The 25,761-nt window shown below is 40.5% G+C and overlaps 2 protein-coding genes and 1 long non-coding RNA gene across 3 annotated transcripts; 1 reads left to right on the top strand and 2 right to left on the bottom strand.

The window, feature by feature from the left end:
• Positions 1-11,050: 11,050 nt before the first annotated feature.
• Positions 11,051-12,020, bottom strand: LOC111920314 (uncharacterized). The gene is made up of 2 exons (XM_023915891.1): positions 11,483-12,020; positions 11,051-11,370 (listed from the first exon to the last, which is right to left on the bottom strand). The coding sequence occupies exons 1-2, from the start codon at positions 12,018-12,020 to the stop codon at positions 11,051-11,053; spliced, it is 858 nt and encodes a 285-aa protein (XP_023771659.1).
• A 7,840-nt stretch (positions 12,021-19,860) lies between these two features.
• On the top strand, positions 19,861-20,543 carry LOC111920313 (probable leucine-rich repeat receptor-like protein kinase At1g35710). The gene is made up of 2 exons (XM_023915890.1): positions 19,861-20,190; positions 20,304-20,543. Exons 1-2 carry the CDS (start codon positions 19,861-19,863, stop codon positions 20,541-20,543), a joined length of 570 nt encoding a protein of 189 aa, XP_023771658.1.
• A 588-nt stretch (positions 20,544-21,131) lies between these two features.
• LOC111920342 (uncharacterized) lies at positions 21,132-22,607 on the bottom strand. The gene is made up of 4 exons (XR_006189275.2): positions 22,286-22,607; positions 22,038-22,203; positions 21,550-21,823; positions 21,132-21,450 (listed from the first exon to the last, which is right to left on the bottom strand). It is a non-coding gene; the product is annotated as an uncharacterized LOC111920342 (long non-coding RNA).
• Positions 22,608-25,761: the final 3,154 nt, after the last annotated feature.

Here is a 25,761-nt window from a genome sequence, read left to right as displayed (position 1 = left end):
CATGCTCTCCGGGTCTACTGTGTGACTGGTCCGCCGCACCGGCCAACAGTCCACCTGGTCCACCCTCTGAGTCTATCCGCATACATCGAGTCTGCAGTGTGATTAGTCCGCCCGTTCCCGGGACTTCAATCTCCCTGGTCCACTCTCTGGGTCTACAGTATGACAGGTCCGCCCGCACCGGGCCTTCAGTCTGTCTGGTCTACTCTCCGAGCCTTCGGCATGTCTGGTCCACCCCTATCGGGACCTACAGCCTATCCGGACCGCTCGCTGGGCCTACGGGACAACCGGTCCGCCCTGGGTATCTTGGCCTACTGCACACAGCAGGACCCGCCTCAACCCAACTCCAGTCCAAACATCCATGTGCACATACATACATATAATCATAGAGCAAATCACAGACCTCAAGCAGATCTAACAGATCACATAACATATAATCATCCTAACCAGGATACTGACCTAACAGGTCACTAGCATGGCGCCTCCCTATCTCTCATTATACTGATCTCAATCAGGCCTCTAACATACACCATCCTAACTCACAGGATGCAAACATATCATAGCACAACAACATAACAATAACATAGCAACAACTACCCGGATCTCAATCCGATAAGGGTCGGCCATGGTGCCTTAGACCCCGTTGATATAGTGAGGATAACTCACCTCGAAACTGCCGACTGAACAGATAATCCAAGCTACTCCGATCACTGATACGATCTCCACCACTGGTCAACCACCAATGCACTGAACTCAAAACAATAATCAACAATTACAAGAATACCCCTGGAAACCACTGATCCACCCTTGGTCAAAGACAAGGTCAAAGTCAACCCCTGACTGACCCTACTCGCCGAGTCAACCCTATGACTCGCCGAGTTAACCCTATGACTCGCCGAGTTCCCATACTCAGAACTTCTCTCAATCCGCGACCTAACTCGCCGAGTCACCCCGAGACTCGCCGAGTCCAACAACTCAGAGTCCACTCGCACACAACTCACCGAGTCATCCCTTGACTCACCGATTCTCGACTCAACCAGAGAATATCGTAACTCTTCGACAAGACTCGCCGAGTCCAAGAACAGACTCGCCGAGTCTAAGGCTATCATCAACCTACTCGCCGAGTTGTTCATACAACTCGCCGAGTTCTAGGCTATCTTCATCCGACTCGCCGAGTTGTTCTTCCAACTCGTCGAGTCCCAGCTCATCTTCAAGCAACTCGTCGAGTTCACCCATGTGACTCGCCGAGTACCACCGATCTGAGTCCATTCAGAAGCATTCCAGGCCATGCAAATGATCCAAAACATAGATCTAGCCTCATACAACTCATCCATCACGTAAAGTGGCAAACTTTACGTGAATCCAAAGAGATCTAGGCCTTATTCACTTATAACTAGGGTTTGGGACATGCAAGCTTCACTAAACACTCCAACACAGGGACTTTCATGCTCTCTGATTCTCCTCCATTCCAGATATGAGGTAGCAACCTCAGATCTAACCTCTAGACTTCCATTTACATCCATAGACAAGATCCCACAAACCCCAAAATGAAGAAACAACATACAATTAGTCCAAGAACGAGATATTACCTCCAATGGACGCCCCAACTGCAATGAAATTCGAATCCAAGCAAAGCCCCTTGCCCCAAACCTTCAATCACACAAAATTCCTTCAACAAACTCCTCCAATGCTCCAATTACACTCCAATCTCCTTCAATCGCACTTTCTAGGGTTTCTGGACTTCAAAGGGGAATAAAGAGGCTGGGGGAAGGATATAATGTTCTTTAAATAGGGCTCAACCCCGAGAATTAGGGTTTTCTCCACTCAGCGCCTACTCGCCGAGTTCATCTCATCGACTCGCTGAGTCGGCTACTTAACACGCGACCAATTCGCGACTCTACTCGCCGAGTCCATCCATGGACTCGCCGAGTCACTCTTTCCTCAAATAACACTTTTAGCCCTTCAACTCTACTCTTGCTATTTCGGGATGTTACAATTCTCCCCCACATATATTAGGCTTCGCCCTCGAAGCCTATAGCAGCTCAACTCCAAAGATACTCCCGCAATGCGCCACCTGGCCTCAACCAGACCAAGTCCCTCAAGGCATACCCAAACGAAACTCGAACACACTTTCCTTTCCTCACGGTGTCCTGACCACCGTTTCAAATAGGGCACCAGATTCACCCTCTGATAACTTCACTTAACCCCTGAGTACTACCCATAATGCAACACTGCTCCAAATCACAACCATCACTCGACTCATAAAGGCTAGATAACCATGAACCATCGGATCCCCGATCTGAATTCCACTCTATCCATTTCGTGACAACGGAAAAACCCATTCTCTATCTCAGAGCAACTCCCACGAGTCCTCCTCTTACAATCACATACACATGCTGAACTAGCTCCAGCACCCTCAGGTTGGGAAAACTCGATACACTGATGACACCCTCAAACATCCCCCAGGATGAACCACTAATACATGCCCAATACCCTGAACAGAATCACACTGAGAGTCCAGGACTCTCCCCCCTGCATCCTTTCCAAGCCTCTTGGCCCTACACCTGCGGAATTCCTTCCGCAATCTCAGCAGACATCCCAAACCGGATGAGCTTCTATTCCACTTCCGCAACCACGATGCCCAAAACCATACTCGAAATACTCTAATCATAACTCTGCTCTGCAGTTTTCACTTCCGTGAACTTGCACTCCCTCTCGGGGTTATACACCTTTCTCTCTTCCTTTTCCAAGGAATCCACTTGGCCACATTGTCACTCCAACAAGAGCCACGGTGCTCGCCGAATGCGACACCACCCTTTTTGTGTATCCGCTATCCACATACTCTGGCTCTCATCGCAGGGGCTCTCAAGCCCATGCACTCTCTCAACTCATCAAAATCACAACCCGGGGCCACACCTTCTAATGCAAACACACTGCGACATACCCCAAACCATATCCTCAACAGATCCAACAATGCCTACAGAGTCTTCAGCATGACTGGACCGCCTCACCAGGCCTTCAGCCCATCTGGGCCACCCTCAGAACCTTCAGCCAATCTGGACCGCTCTCAGTGCCTTCAGTTTGGCTGGACCGTTCTCCGAGCCTTCGGCCTGACTGGTACTCCTGCCGGCCTTCAGTCTATCCGGACCGCTCAACTAGCATCCGACATTCCGGGTTATCACCTCCGGAAATCCTCCCATGCATACCGTTCTAGCCCTCTAGGGGTTCCGAACTCTGACTCCATCAACATACTCGATCCCGGCCTGCTCCCAGGCCTCCACAATCAAATGCCCTAGGTCTGTCGCTCGCCCCGCATGCCTGACATTCGCTCCTATCGGCCTATACTCTGGGCTGACAGAACACTGTTGTAACCCAACAACTAAGCACCCTCAAATACTCACCGATCTCCCGGAGAATTCTCCAATTCTCCCCCACTTATAGCACTGACTAACAACCGCCAGTCGCCATCAACGATCTTCCAGAACAACCCTACACAAAGAGACCACTTACACACGAATTGCTTCCCACAAGCATAAACAACCCTTAGCAAAACACATCTCCTCCCTGATCAATCCGCTCAAAAAGAATCCGATCTCCAATTATCCTTTCCACGAATGAAGATGCTACCCGACATATAACCCAATGCCGCATCTCCACTAATAACCCTTACGAACTATAACCAATAACAGCACAATCACCAAACTATAACCATACCAAACCCTCAGGGAACAACGGATACCAAATCGAAAACCCGAAACCCAAATCAAAACCAAAAACTCCAACCGGCAAAACGACGAATATCACAAAGAAAACCAAACAAAATACCAGCTCATGAACATTACACCACAATAATCACAAGATAACAAGATATCAAGAAAGAAACATACCCGCAGCTGCATCCGGTACTGCCCTGACCTCCTCTGCCGCAAGCTGATAAGCACGACCCTGAGTCCTCGGGGGCTCTGCTCCACCCTGACCTCCACCTGTGATCCTCAAAGTGGCCGGTGCTGGAGCCTGCACCGATCCTGCAGCAAACTGTGGACAGTTGGCCCTCAAATGTCCAACCTGATGACAATGATAGCAGATCCTCAAATCCCGAACTGGTGCTGACTGCCGACAATCCCTCGCATAGTGCCCATCCCTTCCGCACTTGCGGCATGCACCACCGGTCCTACAAACCCTGGTGTGACCCTTCCCACACTTCCCAGAAGTGTGGCCACTCAAATCCCCCACTCTAACATCAACGGTCTTGGACCATTTTGGCGCCGGCTGCGACTGCACCGGAGCCTGCCTCAACTCACGCATCTGCAACTCAATCTCTAACTCACGCCGCCTAGCGGCCTCCTGCAACTCCAACAAGGTCTCGCACCTCTGCGCAGACACAAACTGTCTGATGTCCCTCTTGAGCATGCTCAGATATCGGGACATCTGGGCCTGCTCCGAAGCGAACTCTAGGCAAAACATCGCCCTCTCAGTGAACATCCTGGTGATCTCAGTCACCGACTCTGAATCCTGCTTCAGTTCAAGGAACTCCTGAGCCAATCTTTCCCTTTCAACTTGCGGAACATAACGAGTACTGAACATTTCTCTGAACTGATCCCACGAAACCGCAGCCTTCTGCGCATCCGAATATGACCCCGTGGTCAATCTCCACCAATCCTTCGCCCCGAGCCTCAACAGGTTCAGAGCACACCTCACCCTATGATCAGCAGGGCATGAACACATGAAGAAACACCCCTCCACGTCTGACAACCACCTCATAGCAACAATCGGGTCCTGAACTCCGTCGAATGTGGGAGGCTTTGTCTTATCGAAGTCCCAATACTAAAAACCCCGACTAGCTCCTCCCCCTGCCGCTGCTACAACTGCTGTAGCCGTCGCGGCAGCCGTCTCGGTGAGAGCCGTATAGCGCTCATCAAAATACTCAACCATGGCGGTCTTAATCGACCCAAACAGCTCTGGCAACTCAGCCCGGAACAACTCAGCAATCTCGTCACGCAGGATCTCACGAATCCTCGCATCCAACTCGCTCGTGCTCATCTGTCCGATAACCTCGGGCGGCACCGATTCGCCCGAAACTCTCTCTCCAGCTCCCGATCCTGACCCGGATCCACTCTCATCATGCCTCGGAATCTCCATACTGAAAAGAAACACCACACAAAATCTCAAACTCTTCCCACACCCTGGGATCCAACTCTCTCTCAACCCACCCTAGAGATCATGGTTTCCCTGATACGCGTATGGGTCCTGTGCTTTCAGTAGTATGGGCCCATACTACCTTCCACACCTACCCATATTTGCATGAAGTACTACCACAATACCCTAGAGAACATGCATAACAACGATCAACCCTCACTACTAGAAGAACACTGAGAATCTCCCATAAGGGACCCTAGGCTACAGGCATCACAAATCAGGCAACATAGCATGAAATCCTGAAGATCCCTAGCCTATCACTAGCATGCTGTTCTATCAAAGCTCAAAAACAAATAACATGCATGGTATTTTGGGGTTACTTACTGGCTCCGGATGATCGTACCTCCACGTCCTCCTTTACTCATTTTGAAAACCATTTTTAAATACTCTTTTGAAAACTCTCCTCGATTTGAGACTGGAGTCACACGAGTGTTTCTCCAATTCACTCAAACCAAGGCTTTGATACCAACTTGTAACAGCCGAAAAATACAACCAATTTTAAATTTTTCAAAAACATCTCGATTCCATAAAATCTTTACAAAAAGGTTTTCAATACAAAACATTTATCGTATTCCCAGAATCATAACACCACGAAATCATGAGGAGCGGTACGATCACGCCTTCGCCTTGCCACGATCTCCTGAAGAACCTGAAAAACATGAAACCACAACTGTAAGCCCGAAAGCTTAGTGAGATATCCCCAAAATACCAACCGCAATACCATACACGCATAACATGCCATAACATATCCGATCACAGAACAACCATGCTCTCCGGGTCTACTGTGTGACTGGTCCGCCGCACCGGCCAACAGTCCACCTGGTCCACCCTCTGAGTCTATCCGCATACATCGAGTCTGCAGTGTAATTGGTCCGCCCGTTCCCGGGCCTTCAATCTCCCTGGTCCATTCTCTGGGTCTATAGTATGACTGGTCCGCCCGCACCGGGCCTTAAGTCTGTCTGGTCCACTCTCCGAGCCTTCGGCACGTCTGGTCCGCCCGTATCGGGACCTACAACCTATCTGGACCGCTCGCTGGGCCTACAGGACAACCGATCCACCCTGGGTATCTTGGCCTACTGCACATAGCAGGACCCGCCTCAACCCAACTCCAGTCCAAACATCCATGTGCACATACATACATATAATCATAGAGCAAATCACAGACCTCAAGCAGATCTAACAGATCACATAACATATAATCATCCTAACCAGGATACTGACCTAACAGGTCACTAGCATGGCGCCTCCCTATCTCTCATTATACTGATCTCAATCAGGCCTCTAACATACACCATCCTAACTCACAGGATGCAAACATATCATAGCACAACAACATAACAATAACATAGCAACAACTACCTGGATCTCAATCCGATAAGGGCCGGCCTTGGTGCCTTAGACCCCGTTGATATAGTGAGGATAACTCACCTCGAAACTGCCGACTGAACAGATAATCCAAGCTACTCCGATCACTGATACGATCTCCACCACTGGTCAACCACCAATGCACTGAACTCAAAACAATAATCAACAATTACAAGAATACCCCTGGAAACCACTGATCCACCCTTGGTCAAAGACAAGGTCAAAGTCAACCCCTGACTGACCCTACTCGCCGAGTCAACCCTATGACTCGCTGTGTTCCCATACTCAGAACTTCTCTCAATCCGCGACCTAACTCACCGAGTCACCCCGAGACTCGCCGAGTCCAACAACTCAGAGTCCACTCGCACACAACTCACCGAGTCATCCCTTGACTCACCGATTCTCGACTCAACCAGAGAATATCGGAACTCTTCGACAAGACTCGCCGAGTCCAAGAACAGACTCGCCGAGTCTAATGCTATCATCAACCTACTCGCCGAGTTGTTCATACAACTCGCCGAGTTCTAGGCTATCTTCATCCGACTCGCCGAGTTGTTTTTCCAACTCGTCGAGTTCACCCATGTGACTCGCCGAGTACCACCGATCTGAATCCATTCAGAAGCATTCCAGGCCATGCAAATGATCCAAAACATAGATCTAGCCTCATACAACTCATCCATCACGTAAAGTGGCAAACTTTACGTGAATCCAAAGAGATCTAGGCCTTATTCACTTATAACTAGGGTTTGGGACATGCAAGCTTCACTAAACACTCCAACACAGGGACTTTCATGCTCTCTGATTCTCCTCCATTCCAGATCTGAGGTAGCAACCTCAGATCTAACCTCTAGACTTCCATTTACATCCATAGAAAAGATCCCACAAACCCCAAAATGAAGAAACAACATACAATCAGTCCAAGAACGAGATATTACCTCCAATGGACGCCCCAACTGCAATGAAATTCGAATCCAAGCAAAGCCCCTTGCCCCAAGCCTTCAATCACACAAAATTCCTTCAACAAACTCCTCCAATGCTCCAATTACACTCCAGTCTCCTTCAATCGCACTTTCTAGGGTTTCTGGACTTCAAAGGGGAATAAAGAGGCTGGGGGAAGGATATAATGTTCTTTAAATAGGGCTCAACCCCGAGAATTAGGGTTTTCTCCACTCAGCGCCTACTCGCCGCGTTCATCTCATCGACTCGCCGAGTCCATCCATGGACTCGCCGAGTCACTCTTTCCTCAAATAACACTTTTAGCCCTTCAACTCTACTCTTGCTATTTCGGGATGTTACAATATATATATATATATATATATATATATATATATATATATATATATATATATATATATATATATATATATCCATTCGTCCCAAAAATTATTGTCCACAAACAAAAAAAAAACATAGATTAATAAAACATTAATTTTTTTTAGAACCGTCAAATATATTAAATAAAACTAAAAAGAGAGAGCGACCTAACAAGGCACTAGGCAACAACCCAACAAAAGATTACAAGAGTGGAAAAGAAAAGAAACAAAATAGGTCTTTCAAATGCAAGAGAAAGGGCTAACAATCCAATCAAACCAATTACATACACCTTTTCTTCTCCTATGTTTAAACCATAAATACACAGTGGATTTAATGATATTCACCACTCTTTCAGGATTTGTTTTTATGTTGTTGAACACCCTGTCATTACGAGCTCTCCATATACACCAAAGCATACCATAGCAAATTCCGATTAGCATCCTCCTTCTGTTTAGGCAACTTCCCCAGTTGTACACAAATTCTAGAACTTCAGAAGTATACGAGAAGTTTGAGTGTTGAATTCCATACCATCTAAACACTAAATCCGTTAGAGTACATGCTGCACGACACCCACACAATAAGTGGTCTGTAGTCTCCTCCACACCTCCACAGTAGCTACAATACTTATCCATGCTGGAAATTCCTCTTCGAAGAAGATTGACTGTCGAGGGGATCCGATCTACTTCTGCACGCCAAGCAAAACATGTTACTTTCAGGGGAACGATTTTAGTCTACTGGAAAGGATCCACGGGAGTAATGGATATGGAATTATCAATCGTCTGCCTCATGCTATATAGCGCCCTCCATTAGCCAAATCAGACACCCAAAAGCCTCACTTGGGCTAACCCCCCTTCTAATGACTCTGTTTAAAGGGATGTTGCGCTTGACCAGGTCGAGTTTTACCTTGGCAATGGAGCACCAAACACCTGGTCTGGTCTCGATCTCTTGGCGAGGAAGTCGTCTGGTTTGTTGTCAAGCCCGTGAATAACATGAATCACCTTGGCCCAGAATGAGTTTGGTTCAGTTTTTATCCGCCACCACAATTTACAAAATAAGGCTATGTTGAATGCTTTTATGGAGCCAACATCTAAACCATCTTTTTTCCTTTGCAGCAACAACCTTATCCCAGCCCACCCAACAAATCTTTCTCAAGTCCTTCGAGCCACCCCATAAGAAGCGATGTCTAATCCTCTCCAGTTCATTAAGGATTGCACCTGGAGCAACAAAAAGTGAAAAATAACATGAAGGTAAATGTGACAACACCGACTTGATAAGGGTAAGTCTCTCTCTCCAAAAGACAGGTTTCTAGCTTTCCATTCAGATAACTTGGAGTTAAATCTGTTAAGGATTGGACGCCAATGTTTCTTTAACTTCATGTTAGCTCCCACCGACACCCCTAAGTATATGAATGGGAGGGAAGATAGCTCACACCCAAGAAGACGTGCCCATCTATTCACTTGTTGCTGCGAAGCAGCAATGCCAAAAACCTGAGATTTACAGAAATTTACCTTGAGCCCTAAAGAAGCATAGAAGCATCTAAGGATGCGAGCCAGGTCATTTATATTCGCCTTAGACCACTCACCAAGGAAGAGCGCGTCATCTGCATAAAAGAGATGCGATATACATGGGTCATTTCCCTGGAAATTCACACCTTTGAAGATGCCATGATCGCATGCTTCCTTCAGCACCACCGGTGTTATCGATGGCGATAGCGAGGTCATAGCGACAACCTACCTATAAGCTATGTCGCGATAGCGATGAAATAGCGACGACTATTTCAATTTTAGAGAATACCTATTAAAAAAATTATACTACTTTTTACTTTCACCTAATTCGCAATTATAACTAATAAATAAGCTAAAAACCCCAAGACTATTAACTCAAATAAGTTCTAAAACATGCATACTACCAAAAAAGACTACTAATCTTCGATTGCAAGAGAAATCGAAGGAAGAAGGGAAGGAGCTGACAATAGTTGAAGAAGCGGAAGGGAGGTTAGGTCGAGAGAAGAGCGTATGAACCTTCTTTGACTTAGTCAACTAAAAAAAACCCTAAAACAGGTCTGTAGATACCGTATTTATAATTAAAAAAAAATCAAGAACATCGCTATGAAGTCGCTTTTGAGCCCATAGTGACCCTTGAACGCCTCGCCTCGCAAAACGCAATAACGGTCGCTATGCTCGCTATTGATATTACTGAGTACCACATTCAGGCCTTCCATAGCAATAATGAAGAGAAATGGCGATAGAGGGTGGCCTTGCCTTACACCTTTCGTGATGTTGAACTCTTCTGTGGGACTCCCATTGATCAAAACTGAGGCTTTAGAAGAAGACAAGCAACTCTGAATCCATGATCGCCACTTCGCTCCAAAGCCCATTTGGTCTAGCATCGAGTCAATGTATTTCCAATTTATAGAGTCGAAAGCTTTATCAAAGTCTACTTTGAAAAGCAGAATTTGCCTCTTCGATTTCTTTGCGCATGAACACACCTCATTAGCAATGAGAGGCCCATCAAGGATGTTGCTCCCAGCAACATATGGCGACTGAGCCTCTCCAATAACAGATCCTACTGCTTTCTTTAACCTTGTCTCTAAGAGTTTAGCAATTATCTTATAGAGGCATCCAATCAAACTTATGGGTCTATAATCGTTCATCTTTAGAGGATCCTTAATTTTTGGGACCAAAGAAATAAAGGAGCTATTGCACCCTGGAGATATAGTACCCACATGTTCAAAGTGTTTCACATAATTAATTATATCTGCCCCAAGGAGGCTCCAATGGGACTTAATGAATTTAAAGGAAAAGCCATCAGGTCCTGGGGCTTTGTCGCTGCCACAGGCCCACGCAGCTGCTTTGATTTCTTCATGGGAAAATGGAGACTCTAGGGATTGCGCTTCAGTATGAGATAATCACGAAAACCGATTGCTTGTAAGCCTGGAGCAGGAAGTATGCCTCTCATGAAATTTAGAACTAAAGAAACGAAGGGCCTCCACTTTTATTTCCTCCGGGTTGGTAGACCAACGCCTATCAGTCATCAATCATGTAATTTGATTTTTCCTGTTTTTATTGTTAACATAAGTACGGAAAAACTTTGTGTTTTTGTCCCCATCCACAGCCCATCTAATTCGAGCTTTCTGCTTTAAATCAGTGAACAATGCCCTTTCCATGTCCCCGATCTTTTAGAATCCTTCTCTCCGCTCTCCAAATTCAGCCTCAGTTAATGGTCTAGTCTCAGCAAAAGTGTCAAGTTCCTTCACTCTGTTTTTAATTTGATTAAGATTCTGCTGTTCTTTCCCAAACTCTTTCCTACTCCAGTCTTTAATTGCCTTTTTCAAGTACCTGAGTTTGGTAGCGAAAAATGAGTCTGAACACCCATACCCCTTGAAATTGGCACAAGCTGAGATAATCATCCAAGAGTTAGAAAATCTGAACGGAGATGGACCGAAATCCATCACCGCTGATGAGAGAAGGACCGGAGAATGATCGGGTAATTCCTTATCTAAATCCGTCACAGATAAGGAGGGGAAAATGAAGTTTGTTTAAGCAACAGAGAAATCGGTCCAATTTGCTAAGTTTCAGTTCCCTTGTACAAGAGTACGTAAATTTATAACCTCCCATTTTTAAGTCAATGAGACCTGCCTCAGCAATGAAATTATTGAATCCCACTGTCGTGATTGAACAGAATTGAGAGTACATTCTTTCGTCTGGCCTCCGCACTGCATTGAAATTACCTAAGAAAACCCAAGCTCTAGCTTTGTTATCTTTAATTGTAAGCAAGTCATCCCACAATTTAGCTTTGTCAGAGACTTGCTGAGGACCATAAATATTATCAAAATTGACCGGGGATGAAATGCCAGACCAATTTCCCGAAACAATAATAAAGTATCGAGTTTTGATAATGTCAAAAACCGAAAAGAGCTTCTTATCCCAAATACTGAGTAGGCCTCCCGATCTTCCAACCGTATTTACTCCATCATGCTCAAACTCGTTGGATCCCCAACACCAAGCAACGTTGATGTCCTCTGCATTTGACATTTGGGTCTGTTGAATCCCAAAGAACGAGATTTTGTGCCTATTCTTGAGTCGTAGAATCCAATTCACCTTGTGGTCTTCCCCCAAACCTCGCACATTTAAAGTGATGCAATTCATTGTAAGCCCAAACCTCCTCCAGACTCGGCCATGATTTCATTGAGGATCGGATCCTCTGCACTTCTATCGAAGCCCAGTTTTTGCCCAATTTCAACAGTTAGGTCCTTCTCCTTAGAATGAGAGATGCAATCACTGCTTGTATCCTCCTGTGGCGTCGAATTATCTGCAACATTTAGATCAATGGGGGTAAGATCCGAACCGACAGCCACCGACATTGTGGGGGTAGGGGCAGAAATCTGCGCAGAAAAGATGAAATTTTGGGATGCCTGGTTCCTTGGAGGGGAGATCTCACGACATCTTTTCCTGTTTAAGTCACTTTTTCCCCTTGAACCATCTTTTGTTGCAGAAAAATTGAATCGCCATCGGTTATTCCTACCATTTATAGTGGGTGCCACATCATCACCACTAGCTACCACTAAAAGGTTGGGATACTCACCACTATATCCCTCTTATTTTTTGATTATTAAAATAAAAAATATATATTTTTTAATTAATTAAATTGTAGAGAGAGATGGAAAAAGGTAGAGAGAGAATGAAGCTGATTGGGTGTGGTGATCTGTGCTCCTCACCACATATGACCACGAAAATGTTCTACCACTACACTATGGGATGGTGTTCACATTTGTGTTTAATGGCCATATAAGACCATAGAAGATGTCGTGATGACCATACCAGAATGGGAACGGCCCAAAACAACCATTTGCCACAAGGGATTCGATAAGCTCGTTATTAGCTTGAGGCCTGGAACTATTAGATGGATCAGACACCAGATTAGTCCCCAGGTGGGTCCCCACATCAACTTTTGAGTTATCCCCATTAAAATTAATTACATTAGTATTTTTTTTTCCTGCAAATTGTATTCCCCATGCATCGTTTCTTTCTCCGATGTTTTGTTCCCCAGAACCTCCATGTCGCTTGGTATTCCGCCGGAGCTGTCACTGGCCAGGGCCCAGTTCGTTGTTCTGATCACAACATCCTTCCCTTCTAGAATGATTTCACCATCCTCAAGTTCTGTATCATCAGTGTTATTCATCCAGGTGTCTGACACGCCATCAACCTCGTCATCCTCATCATCTCTAGAGTCTTGTACATCTTCGTCTTGGTTGTAAGACTCACAGTGCTGTTCGAACTTAAGTGGGAATCAATCGTTCACCACTTCAACAATTGAGATATTGCTAATAACTCCTTGGGAAATTATGCTTACTACATCGTTTATCAATCTTTTTTCTTTGGTTAGAACCCCAATTTTTACACAAGAATAATCGTCACGTGAAGGAATCTCATCAAAGGGCGAGATGATCCTTCTGTATTTCTGAACAATAGCCGCGCAGTTTTCTTCTCCCCAAAGTTTTAAGGGAAGGCCAAAGATTTTGACCCATGCAACCCTATCACACTCCGGTTCTGTTGTTTCCCCTGATTTAAGCCAAACAAAGAACTATTTCCATTTGTCTTTATTTTCCAAAAAACCTCGGGCTGTAATTGAGGTAGCGAAGTGGAGCGCAACCTTGAGGCTCCAAATGTATTTGATGTCTATATCGACGTCATTGTACATACTCAGGAGCGAGGGAAGTTGACATATATTATTTATGGTTAGGGATTCGCCAATTAGAGTGCACTTACGTAACCATCCCACCATAGAAGGAACTGGGTTCAGATGCATTAAAGACGGCGAAGGGGGTAGTGGTTAACCGTAGGAATTTTGACGATTTGGATGTGCCGCCGGAGCCACCACTTCTGCAAAGGTTCTCTTATCTCTTAGCCTTACGTCGACAACGTATCTACAAGAGGGGTTCCCACCGCCCGAGCTGGGATTCCTTGCCTCAATCTCCCACCTTGGAAATCTAGAGATATTGACCATCAATTTACTGCCAAGGAATAATGTGCCATTAATCACTTCCTCGAAGCTTCTAGGATCAACTACCCCAATGAATCGAACAAAGCCATATATGCCCCCATTCTTTTTTGAACTCACCCCCATAAAATTGTCTGTTGCCTCTCCATATTTAGAAAAGGCTTTCCACAGAGCTCTTTTTTTTTCCGCCCGAAGAATATTGGAAGCAAAGAACATCGTCACCTGGTCCTTTGTTTTCCTCACCTTATCTTTGAATCTTCTGCTTTGTATCTTTGTCCATCCCCTATTGACATCACCGTCGCTTCCCATATGTTTGCAGTCAGAAAACTTTAGGAAATAGACAATATGAACTAAATTTATACAATAATATGATCTAAGAGGAGGTGTAGATAAAAGCAATCAAGATGAGGATGTACAAGACTCTAGAGATGATGAGGATGACAAGGAGGTGTAGATAAAAGCAATCAAGAAAAAGAGAGAGAGTTAACATGAGGTGCATGTTTTAGCGAGAAAGAGAAACAATTTGCTACTTCTTATCCCTTTCTAATAAATTTAGAGAAGAAAAACAATAAACTGGAAATTCTATTATTATTATTGAATCAAGTGTTTACAACCCTTGTATATATAAGGAAAAAGAGTTGTAGATGTAAACTGATAAACTTGAATAAGGAAACTAAATCTTAGCTAACAAGTAATCCTAAGATAACTAGGAAATGAGATAAGTATCTTAACACTCCCTCTCAAGTTGGATTGTGTAGATAACGAACTCCCAACTTGCTACATAGAAAATGAAAATGGTTTGCACCAAGTTCTTTGGTAAATATGTCAGCAGTTTGATACTAAAAGATTGAGATTACCGGTGGCTGGCAAAAATAACCCTTGTTTCGGTGAACCTTTTAAATATCGAAGGATGCGAAAGGCATCATCCATATGATATTTTTTCGGCTCATATAGAAATTGACTGAGTTGATTAACAGCAAAAATTATGTCTGGGAGAGTAACGGTGAGGTAAAACAATCTTCCCACCAACCTTCTGTATTGTACTGTACTATGATGCATCAACATTCTCACCATTGTCATCTCGATGAAGGCATAAATTTTGCTCCAAATGAAAATTAAAAGGTCGACACCGTTATGTCGCACTGTCTTTGAGAATATTGATGGTGTATATTCGCTAGCTTAAGACAAAACCTTCTTCCGATCTTGCCACTTCAATGCCTAGAAAATATTTGAGAGTACCCAAATCCTTGATCCTGAAATGAGATTGCAAATACTCTTTTACTTCATTTATCTTCCCATTATCATTACCTAATAGGAGTATCTTTTCTACGTATATGAGAGCAATAATATATATGGTACGTAGGTGAAGCACAGACATAAAATGATCTACATTGGATTGTTGAAAACCAAACCTAACGATGGCCTTTGTGAATTTTGATACCTATTTATGGATGCTTGACGTAATCTATAGATAGACTTTTGTAACTTGCATATGCGTCCTTCACTTTTATCAAAACCTTGAGGTATCTTCATATACACATCTTCATCTAAATCTCCTTGCAAGAAGGTATTATTTACATCCATCTGGTGCACTTCCATTTCTTTTTGGCTGCCACATAAAAAACACATCGACGGTTACTACTTTGCAACCGGTGCAAATGTTTCATGCAAATTAATTCCTTCTATCTGTTGGGTTTTCTATACTACAACATCCTATGGTGCACATACAACCCTAAATGCCTTGTATATATGTTTTCTCTAATTATAAATGTAATAGTGTTTCCAAAGCATTAAGCCTATAACTAGCATGCAATTGACATGAACAATATAAAATACTAGTTAGGATAACATACCTTCTGTTATAACTTGAATCCTTGTTGTATTTGGACTTAAAGAGCTTAGACCCAATAGTGTGGAAGCCTCAAATGGAATCAAAACACACCTAGGACAAAGGTGGACATTAGAGAGAGAAACTCCATGCACCAAAAACTCCATAAACTCCAAGAACATTAGAAGTGGTGATTTTGGGTAAAGGAGTACATATTTATATGTAGGATTCTAAGGGTCATGGGTATAACCCAAATCCATACCCATGAGTTTTATGATCTATGGTTCATGTGGCTCAATTATTTATGTATCCATACATAAACTTGGTCCAACATGGATCATAAGCCCAACACATATAAATATAACTAATTACAATAATTAGTCCCTATAGATTTAATTAGTCTCTTTTGATCACTGAATTAATTCCAAATTAATTCTTGATCAATATTAATTAAAACCATATGATTTCATATTAATATATTAGTACTTATAATATATTAATAAATCATATATAACCTTCTCTCAAGAGTCCATCCTAACAAATTGTCCTGATGATATGCAACCCAAATGGACCATGCTACTCTCGGGTCAAGTACATACCAATAATAGTTATGGGCTTAGACATCTAATCCAACGTCTACGTGAAACCTTTAGCCACCAATCGAGCTTTATATTGCTCAATCTCTCCATTGGGTATGTATTTTATCTTGTATACCCACTTTGAATCAATATCCTTCTTCCCGAGTGGCAACTTCGTTAGTATCCAAGTGCCATATTCTTCAAGTGCACAAATTTCTTTACTCATGGCATCTCTCCAATTTGAATCCTTGATAGCTTGTAAAAAGTTTTTAGATTCATCATGAGAAGTTATAGCTGCAAGAGAAGCTTTGTGAGAATTTCAAAGTGCATATATGATACAAAATTTGCAAGAGGATATTGTGTGCATGAACCTTCCACCGTTTTCGCGTGCGTCGGTGATGGAGGCAAATCATTGTGGAATTCTTTAAGATGTTTTGGTGCATTCCTAACTCGAGAAGTGAATATCATTTGTTGAGATGTTGCATATTGAGATCGAGGTAGTGGTGGTGTCTAGTTTGTAGTTGTCTCGTGTGTAGGTAGGTTGATCACTGTTATAATCACTATTTATGTTCTCAACAGTTTTGTGTGTGTCATCTTCATGTTCTTCTCCATTGTTTTTTGTATAACTTGGATTCATCTCATCAGCCATATCTTGTTGAAGTTTGTGTAAGGATTCAACAACACTAGTGCTCTCAAAATCTTTGTTTGTCTCATAACTATTTCCAAAAGGAAATACATCTTCTACAAACGTAACATTCCTACTTACACATGGACCAAATTTACAAAAATCTAGTTTGATAGGACCAAAACCACAAAAATATATCTAGTTTTGGATTACTATGCAAGTCCAAACTTTTTTTAACAAAAAATATCCAATTTTGGACTGCTATGTAAGTCCAAACGTTTTTATGGATTGAAACCGTAAGAAATTGACAACCACAGGGACCATTCTTGCAATACTCTCTCTCTCTCTCTCTCTCTCTCTCTCTCTCTCTCTCTCTCTCTCTCTCTCTCTCTCTCTCTCTCTCTCTCTCTCTCTCTCTCTCCTATATAGTAATTTAACTTATTTGTTAAAAACCTAATGATTTCTATTTTTTTAAGAAAGGTTGTTTTGGTGAGATTGTATCCCTTTCTTAAATGTTACTAACATTTTATTTAAGCAGAGTAAGTATGAAATGTTTTAGACGTTTTTTTTTATATTTAGGGCGCTGAATTCATCCACGGAGGATTTTGATAAATCCACTTAAATTACAAATGTATGACAACTACGCCCCCATTTAAATTTGTAGAGTATTTTTGTTTGGATTCGTAAGCTAATTATACCAAAAAAAACCTTTCCTGGAACTTTGCTCCTTATTTGAGCCACCATTTTTTTATACATTTGACCCATCCGTTTAATAATTGTTTTTTTTTTCTTTTTTGCTCATTTTTACGCCACCAGCCCTTTTTAATAAAAAAGATTATGATTATTGTTTATCATCTCTGATACCCTTTTGATTCTAAATATCAAACTATAATATTGACGGCTATGATTATGTTTATTCCAAATATCAATATAAATATATTAATTCCTTGATTATAATTAGAGATATTATTTGGTTGGTTTAATCGACTATTAGTTTGATCTAATCGGTTTGATTGGTTTAATCAATTAACAGTGGCTTAAATAAGGAGCAAAGAGAAAAAATGACTAAAGAAGAAAAAAAAAAGGTAAGTAATAAAATGAGGGGTGAAATGTCACAAATAAATCTGTTGGTTTAAATAACGAGTAAAGAGAAAAAAAAAAGGAAGTTATAAACTGTTCATGGAATGTTTTATGGTATAATTGGCTCACGATAATCAGCTTCCGGAAAAAATTAAAATACACTTATAATTTAAGTGAGGACATACTTGTCATGACACTTATGATTTCAGTGGATTTATCAAAATTCTCAGTGGAAGAATCAAGGCCATTTATCCTCGTATTTATCTTAATGTTATTGCATTCAAATGTTCAAGGAATGCATCAGCATCACTCATTTATTAGATTTCCTTAAAAGGCCACATCGATCCGACCCCATCTCCATTGACACATTCACGCAATTTGGATATCACAATCGTCTAACTATTGGTATCACATAATTTATTTCTGAAGTAAATCAAATGAAACTTGTACTAAAATTTATCACAAAACAAAAATAAATATGTCCAACTGATCATCCAGTTAAGTTATATATATTACAATATTAAATCCAACATTGACATTTTACATTACGTCTTTCTGGTAACCAACTATTTTAAATTTCTTTTGTAACATTCTTTTATTTTTCTTTTCCTTTATATAGCTAGACTGTCATGAAGAATACAATTCAAATTGTAATAAGTCCTTTGTGGAAAAGTAGGACATTCGCTTCTACATCAAACACACCCCTTCTGGAAAAATATGAAATTGCCATAAATTAGTTTTTCAAATAAAAGGAAATGAAATAAACAAGATAAAAGGGCTGCTCAAGTATAAAGTAGGATACCCAAACCCTCATTTTTTAAAACACAACATGGAAAAGAAAATAATGTCTTCTTCAAACTTACTAGCTTTCTCTCTAACTCTACTAATCATTATCGTACACCAACACCAAATTCTGCTTCTGCTTCGTTGGAATAATCTTCTTAAATGGAAAGAAAGCCTTTAAATCCCAAATAATTTGTTACTCTCTTCATGGATTCTCCTCCTTATGAATTCCAGTGCATCGATCCCATGCACTTCTTGGTTCGGAGGAGTTTGCAATGCTGATGGGAGCATTCAGAAGTTGAACCTCACGTCATCTAGATTACGAGGTGGTGGTGATTTTACATCACTAATATTATTTAAGTGTAATAGGATTAATTTGTTGATACCCAAACCCTCATTTTTAAAAGTGCACTGCTATTTAGGGACGAAGCCCCTGAACAAACGGGGTCTGGGGCAGTGTCCCCGGGAGTGGGGTCTAAGGGGCAGTATCCCTGGGAGCGGGGTCTAAGGGTCAGCAACCCCTAGCAGGATCCAATGGCAGAGTCCGTGGTTGGGTCAAGTTGTCATGTGGCTCTATTAAAAATGCATAAAAATCCGGATTATCGGTAAATGCACCCGTTTTTGTGATCCATATTCTAGACCCGGATTTAAGTTGGTTTATGATCGTTTTTGGACAGTTTTAGGACATAAAACTGTCATGTGACAGTTTTAAGACCGGAAGTTTTTCTCGTTATATGATCATTTTAGAAATCAGTTTTGGTACTCTTCTTCTTCATAACATCTTTAACATTATCTCTTCTATTTCTCTGATTTTCTGAGTCTTATCTGATTAAAGATTGAGAGTACCACCCAAATACTTGAATCTGAAAATGTTATACACAATTCTCAGGATTTCCAAGTGTTTTACCCCTCTTTTCTAAGACGAGGTACACTTCAACAAATTTCATTCTTTTTCCTACAAAATCTTACACATTTTGATCTCACTGTAAACAAGTTCTTTGGCCCTATCCTACATCCGACTCCTGTCCAAACTGGTCTATCTTGATTTTTCAGAGAATAAGTTTTCTGGTGAAATCCCACCTGAAATAGGAAGCATGATCACACTTGAGTTCCTAGACATATCCTCAAACAATATATCAAGCTCAATTCTTCCTTCAGTATTGGGTGCTTTGACATCTTTGTTTGTCCTTTCTTTGTACCAAAATCAACTCTCAGGTGCCATTCCTATTGAACTTGGGAATTTGAAATCTCTCACTTTTCTTGAGGTGAGCATGAATCAGCTTAGTGGCACCATTCCTTCATCACTAGCAAACTTGAGCAACCTACAACATTTGTACCTTGATGAGAACAATTTATTTGGTACCATTCCTATTGAACTTGGGAATTTAAAATCTCTCACTTTTCTTCGGGTGAGCAAGAATCAAGTAAGTGGCAACATTCCTTCATCACTAGCAAACCTGAGCAACCAATATCGTCTGAATCTGGCTCATAATAAGTTATCTCTGGTCCCATTCCTATTGATCTTGGGAAATTGAAGTCTCTCACTAGGCTTCTGGTAAGCAACAATACACTTATTGATTCTATTCCTTCATCAATTGCAAAGCTGAGCAACCTACAATTTCTGTTCCTCGATCAGAATAAATTATCTGGTCCAATTCCTATTGAACTTGGGAATTTGAAGGCTCTCACTAATTTCCATGTGAGCCAAAATCTACTAAGTGGTTCGATTCCTTCCTCGCTAGAAAACCTCAGTAACCTACAGTGTATGTACCTATAGAAGAATAATTTTTCTGGTCTCATGCCTAATGAACTTGGGAATTTGATGTTAGTGAATGTACATGTAGCACATCTTGTATGCAGCCCACATAGTTTGTATATAGCCCATAAACACTACTAGAAAATTGTTGTAATAGCTACAGCACAATCCGTAGCTATTCCGTAGCTATAACCGAATAGCTACGGAAAAATGTCTGTAGCATAATGGCCCGTGGCTAAATTATAGCTACGGATTAACTACGGAATAGCTACGGAATAGCTACGGAATATTCCGTAGCTACCATAGCTACGGAATAGCTACGGAAATAAATAGCTACTGATTTCCTAGAAAATAGCTACGGAAGTGAATAGCTACAGAATAGCTACGGATCCAAATAGCTACGGAATAGCTACAGATCCAAATAGCTACGGAAATCCGTAGCTATTCCGTAGTTAACTTCGATTTATTTAAAAAAAAATTAAATCAAAAAATTTCCAATTTTTTTTCAAATACCACATTCAATTCACATTTTCAAATACCATATAAAATACACCAAAAAACATCCCTAATATCAACTTTGACACATTCCTTTCCATTGTTCAAAATATCTTACAAAAGTAAATGCTAATTAACAAAACAAACAATATCAAAAGTTTACAAATTCAATTGTTCAAAAAGAGCTAGCGTAGCTCCATGGTCCATATATTGAAGTGCTTCAACAGGGGAATCAAGAAAGTGGAAACACAAACTAGACTTGGGCTCACCATTTTCAGCTTGTTAGTAAATTGAAAATAGTTTAAACATTATGAAAATAAAGAAACATATTAAAAAACATATACCTAACACAAAAGGTACCTTCTTGTTTTATTGTTGTGACAATGTGTAGGATTGTATCTTTTGAACTGGAATTGAGGTTATATACACAGATCTACGAACTCAAACATTTATGCAACTAGCTCAAGTAAGCAAATATCCATTAAAAACAAAAGATAAATAATTAAATATATAATATAGAATCATCTCTCACCAAACCAAGTTGATTTCCAACTGCTAAACCTGAAGTCAATGAGCAAAAGTTCAATTCTAAAAATTACTGTTGACGGACCTGTCATACACAAGATCAAAAACTCCATTCTCATGTAGAAGCCACAGTAGGATAATCACTGAAACTCATAAAAAAAGTTGAATATTTACTCAAAATTGATTGATTTGATTCTCAATAAACTGAAAAGTCATATTGACCTCCTTACCCGTGGGAAGATTGCAGAATTGTGATTACCTGGATCACCAGCTTTCCGAACCTATTGAATTAGGAAATCCCAAACATTACTATTGAACTTTACCACAAATCTAACATTTTCAACCAAAATTTAACTAAAAATCTCAAATTCGACCTAAAATATAATTTAAAACCTCACATTCAACAAAACAAATCAGAATTATCAATGAATTAAACATCTAAATTGTATACATGAAGTAATTTCAGAAAAGAAAATAAAAAAACTAGGGTTTTACCTTTTTATGGAAGAAATCGAGCAAAGGTGCAAATAGAGAGAGGAGGGCAGCTGAGCCATGGAGTAATAACCTTGGTCGCCTCAATAACACATGGAGCAGAGGAGTTTGAAGAAGGCATCAACAGTTTGAAGAAGGCATCTAACGGAACCCAAAATCAAAACACACCCTACATCAAAACAAAGTCTAAATCAAAATCAATCCTAACCCAAAACGAAAACCTAATTGGAATTAAACCAAAAAAAGCTTACTTGAAAAAATGATGACAATGGCGATGGCAAGCCGATGACGGCGACGACAAGCAGACGACTGGAGCTAAAAAGGGCGACGATGAATCGGTGATGAACGGAAAGCATCGGCGGTAAGATGGAACTCCGACGATGAAAACGAAGACGAGAGGGGGTGTAAGGGGGAGGTGCGAGTAGGAAACAGTGAGAGAGAAGAGGGAAAACGAATCAGGGAGGGAGATAGAGAGAAGCGGGATAATAAAAAATTTCACTGATGGATCCCGCTAAATTAAATGGAGGCGGACAAAAGTTTTGATTTTGTGAAACCCTGAAATCGAAAATGGCAAAAAAAAAGGGGTTGTGGGATTCGAACTCGCGTCTATCATAGATACAACCAACGGAACAACCAATCGGCCGGGAATGACACATACATACCTTCTAATATTATTATTATTATAGTCATTATTATTATTATTATTATAGTTATTATTATTATTATTATTATTATTATTATTATTATTATTATTATTATTCGAGTCTTAATTTTTTTCTGGATAAATTTTCTTACATATTTAAGACACGAACAGTTAATAGAAGTGCGAAAAAAACGAAGAAAAACGACGTTTGGTCGCCAAAAATTCGAAATTAAAAAACTCTGTAGTAAAATAGCTACGAATTAGCTACGGATTTTTTTTTTATTTTCGATTTTTCGGGCACCAAACGTCGTTTTTTTCACTTCGTTTTTTTCACACCTCTATTATACATGATTATTTATAATTTCACCAATTTATAGCTATTAATATCATTAACAAAGCCGTGTGCACATACGGGATCCATTTGCTTGTTTAATGGTTTAATAATATAATGCATATGAATACGTACACATACATCTCATAAACATGTATACATGTACACATATACCACAACTCATTACTGTAGTGAAAAGTATAGACATTACAGTGTTAAACAGTGAAACGAGTACTTGATCCCAAAGGTGCACACAACTTTATGAACGATATTAATAGATACAAGTAGGTGAAAGTATAAATAATCATGTGTAGTAGAGGTGTGAAAAAAACGAAGCGAAAAAAACGACGTTTGGTGCCCAAAAAATCGAAAATAAGAAACATCCGTAGCTAATCCGTAGCTAATTAGCTACGGATTAGCTACGGAATTTTCTTATTTTTGATTTTTCGGGCATCAAACTTCTTTTTTTTCGCTCCATTTTTCACACCTCTATTATACATGATTATTTATATTTTCATCAACTTATAGCCATTAATATCATTCATAAAATTGTGTGCACATACGAGATCCATTATAATGCTTATAAATAAGTTCACATACATCTCACAAACACGTATACATACACATATACACGTAAACATATACCACAAGTCATTCATGTGTATAAATATACATATACAAACATAATCCATCACAAGTTGGTGAAAAGTACAATGTTAAATTGTGAAACGAGTACTTGATCCCGAAGGAGCACACGACCTTATGAACGATATTAATAGCTACAAGTTGGTGAAAATATATATAATTATATATAGTAGAGGTGTGAAAATAACGAAGCGAAAAAAAACGACGTTTGGTGCTCGGAAAATCGAAAATAAGATAAATCCGTAGCCAATCCGTAGCTACTTAGCTACAGATTAGCTACAAAATTCTAACGGAAAACATACTCCGTAGCTAAGCCGTAGGTAATTAGTATCCGTAGGTATTCCGTAGCCATTCTGTAGCTAATTAGCTACGGATTTTGGATCTGTGGCTATTCCATAGCTAATTAGCTACAGAATAGCTACGGAGCTATTCTGTTACTAAACTAGGGCATCCCATTCTGTAGCCGATCCGTAGCTAATTAGCTACGAAAAATTTCCGTAGCTATTTTCTGTAGGAAAATGTCATGTTTTCTAGTAGTGAAATCAGCCTTATTGTAATCATGTATATATACCTTGTATCTCTCGTTATTTGCAGACAATAAGATTTATTTGGTGATCATCCTCAAAATGATATCACAGCCTACCTTCCCTAATTCCTCTCCATAATTATCTCCATTCCTTTTCTTTTCAATTTAAAACAGGCGGCTACCCTAGCATCCATTGCATCTCTGCCGACCACCCTATTCTTCATCTTTTTAATTCACGATGACGCCTCCTATACCACCACCTCATAAAGTTTTTAGCATCAACAATATCAATCTCACATACCTTTGATTCTCGATCTTGAAAGGCTCAATTACGACTCTTGGCGCCATCTTTTCTCCACCTTCTGTGAAGCTGACTATGCTTCTGATCATACCAACAACACTAATGGCGAAACCACTCCGGCTCCTACCACACATGAATGGAAGAAGGTGGATGCCGTTGTTCAAATGTGGATTTTCTCCGTTCTTTCTCAACCACCACTACTGGAAAATTGGTAATAGAGTACACCCCCATCTAATACGGTTGTAAAAAAAACCCGTATTATAAAGGGATAAATAAATATAATACACACAATTGCAGCATCTAATACGGTTAATTGTAGCATCTAATACGGTCAATGAGATGTACTAGAAACAAAATCAAATAACTAAAAAAATACGCCCCCATTTTGATTAAGTACGACTAATACATAAACATGATCAACTTCCTCTTTAGTTAGAAATCCAACTTTAATGCCTTTATCCTTGCTGCTACAACTTTGATCCTGTTTTCAACTATTAAAGTATTTGTCCCTGGAAAACCTCCTGTTGACTACCAAGGACCTAGAGAAGCAAAACCAATCACAGAATTTGCACTCAAACAAGTGAAGACACTCCTTAAAGACAGATTAAGCTGAAAAACTACAATTACTGAAACAAGTGTATAGGTTTGTATGATGATATAAAACCATTATTCTCAAAGGAATGGAATTGATAGGGGAATGGAATGACTGATTCCATTCTTGTCATAGAAAAGAAAAGAGAGGTACATAACAGAAGCATATAAAGATGTGCATCAAAAAAGTGTACAAGTTTGTATGATGATATAAAAGTACAATTTTACCCTTGGGGTAATATATTTTTAATTTGACCATTTTGCCCCTTTATAGGCCATGAAAGCACAAATGGGCGATCTTGGACAGAGCTTAGGAATGACCCAAGGTTTGGGCAACCAGTTCAAGCAATAATCGAATTCCCATTTTGCCTTCATCCTTCAGAAAGCTGCAGTTTTGTAGACTAACTGTGCCAAAAGGTCAATATTACCCCTCAATTTTTAATAATAATAATTGTAGCAGTTCTTGTTCAGTTTATTGATTCAGCCACTTGACTATTTTCTGTATTTTATCGTTTTTATTTTCTGTATTTTCATCCTTTTTTGTAAGAAGAATTGTGGGGTAACACAAGTGACTTTTTTTATTTTTATTTTTTATTATTTTAGGTTTGTTATCGGTTTATTTTAAAAAATTACAAAACATCAAAAACCAATAACCAGATGAGGTTCAAGTTTCAATAGATTACATGCAAA

Source organism: Lactuca sativa, chromosome 3, assembly GCF_002870075.4.
Source record: "Lactuca sativa cultivar Salinas chromosome 3, Lsat_Salinas_v11, whole genome shotgun sequence".
Classification (NCBI taxonomy): domain Eukaryota; kingdom Viridiplantae; phylum Streptophyta; class Magnoliopsida; order Asterales; family Asteraceae; genus Lactuca; species Lactuca sativa.
The sequence above is the reverse complement of the archived record's forward strand: the minus strand, read 5'-3'. Positions and strand labels throughout refer to the sequence as shown.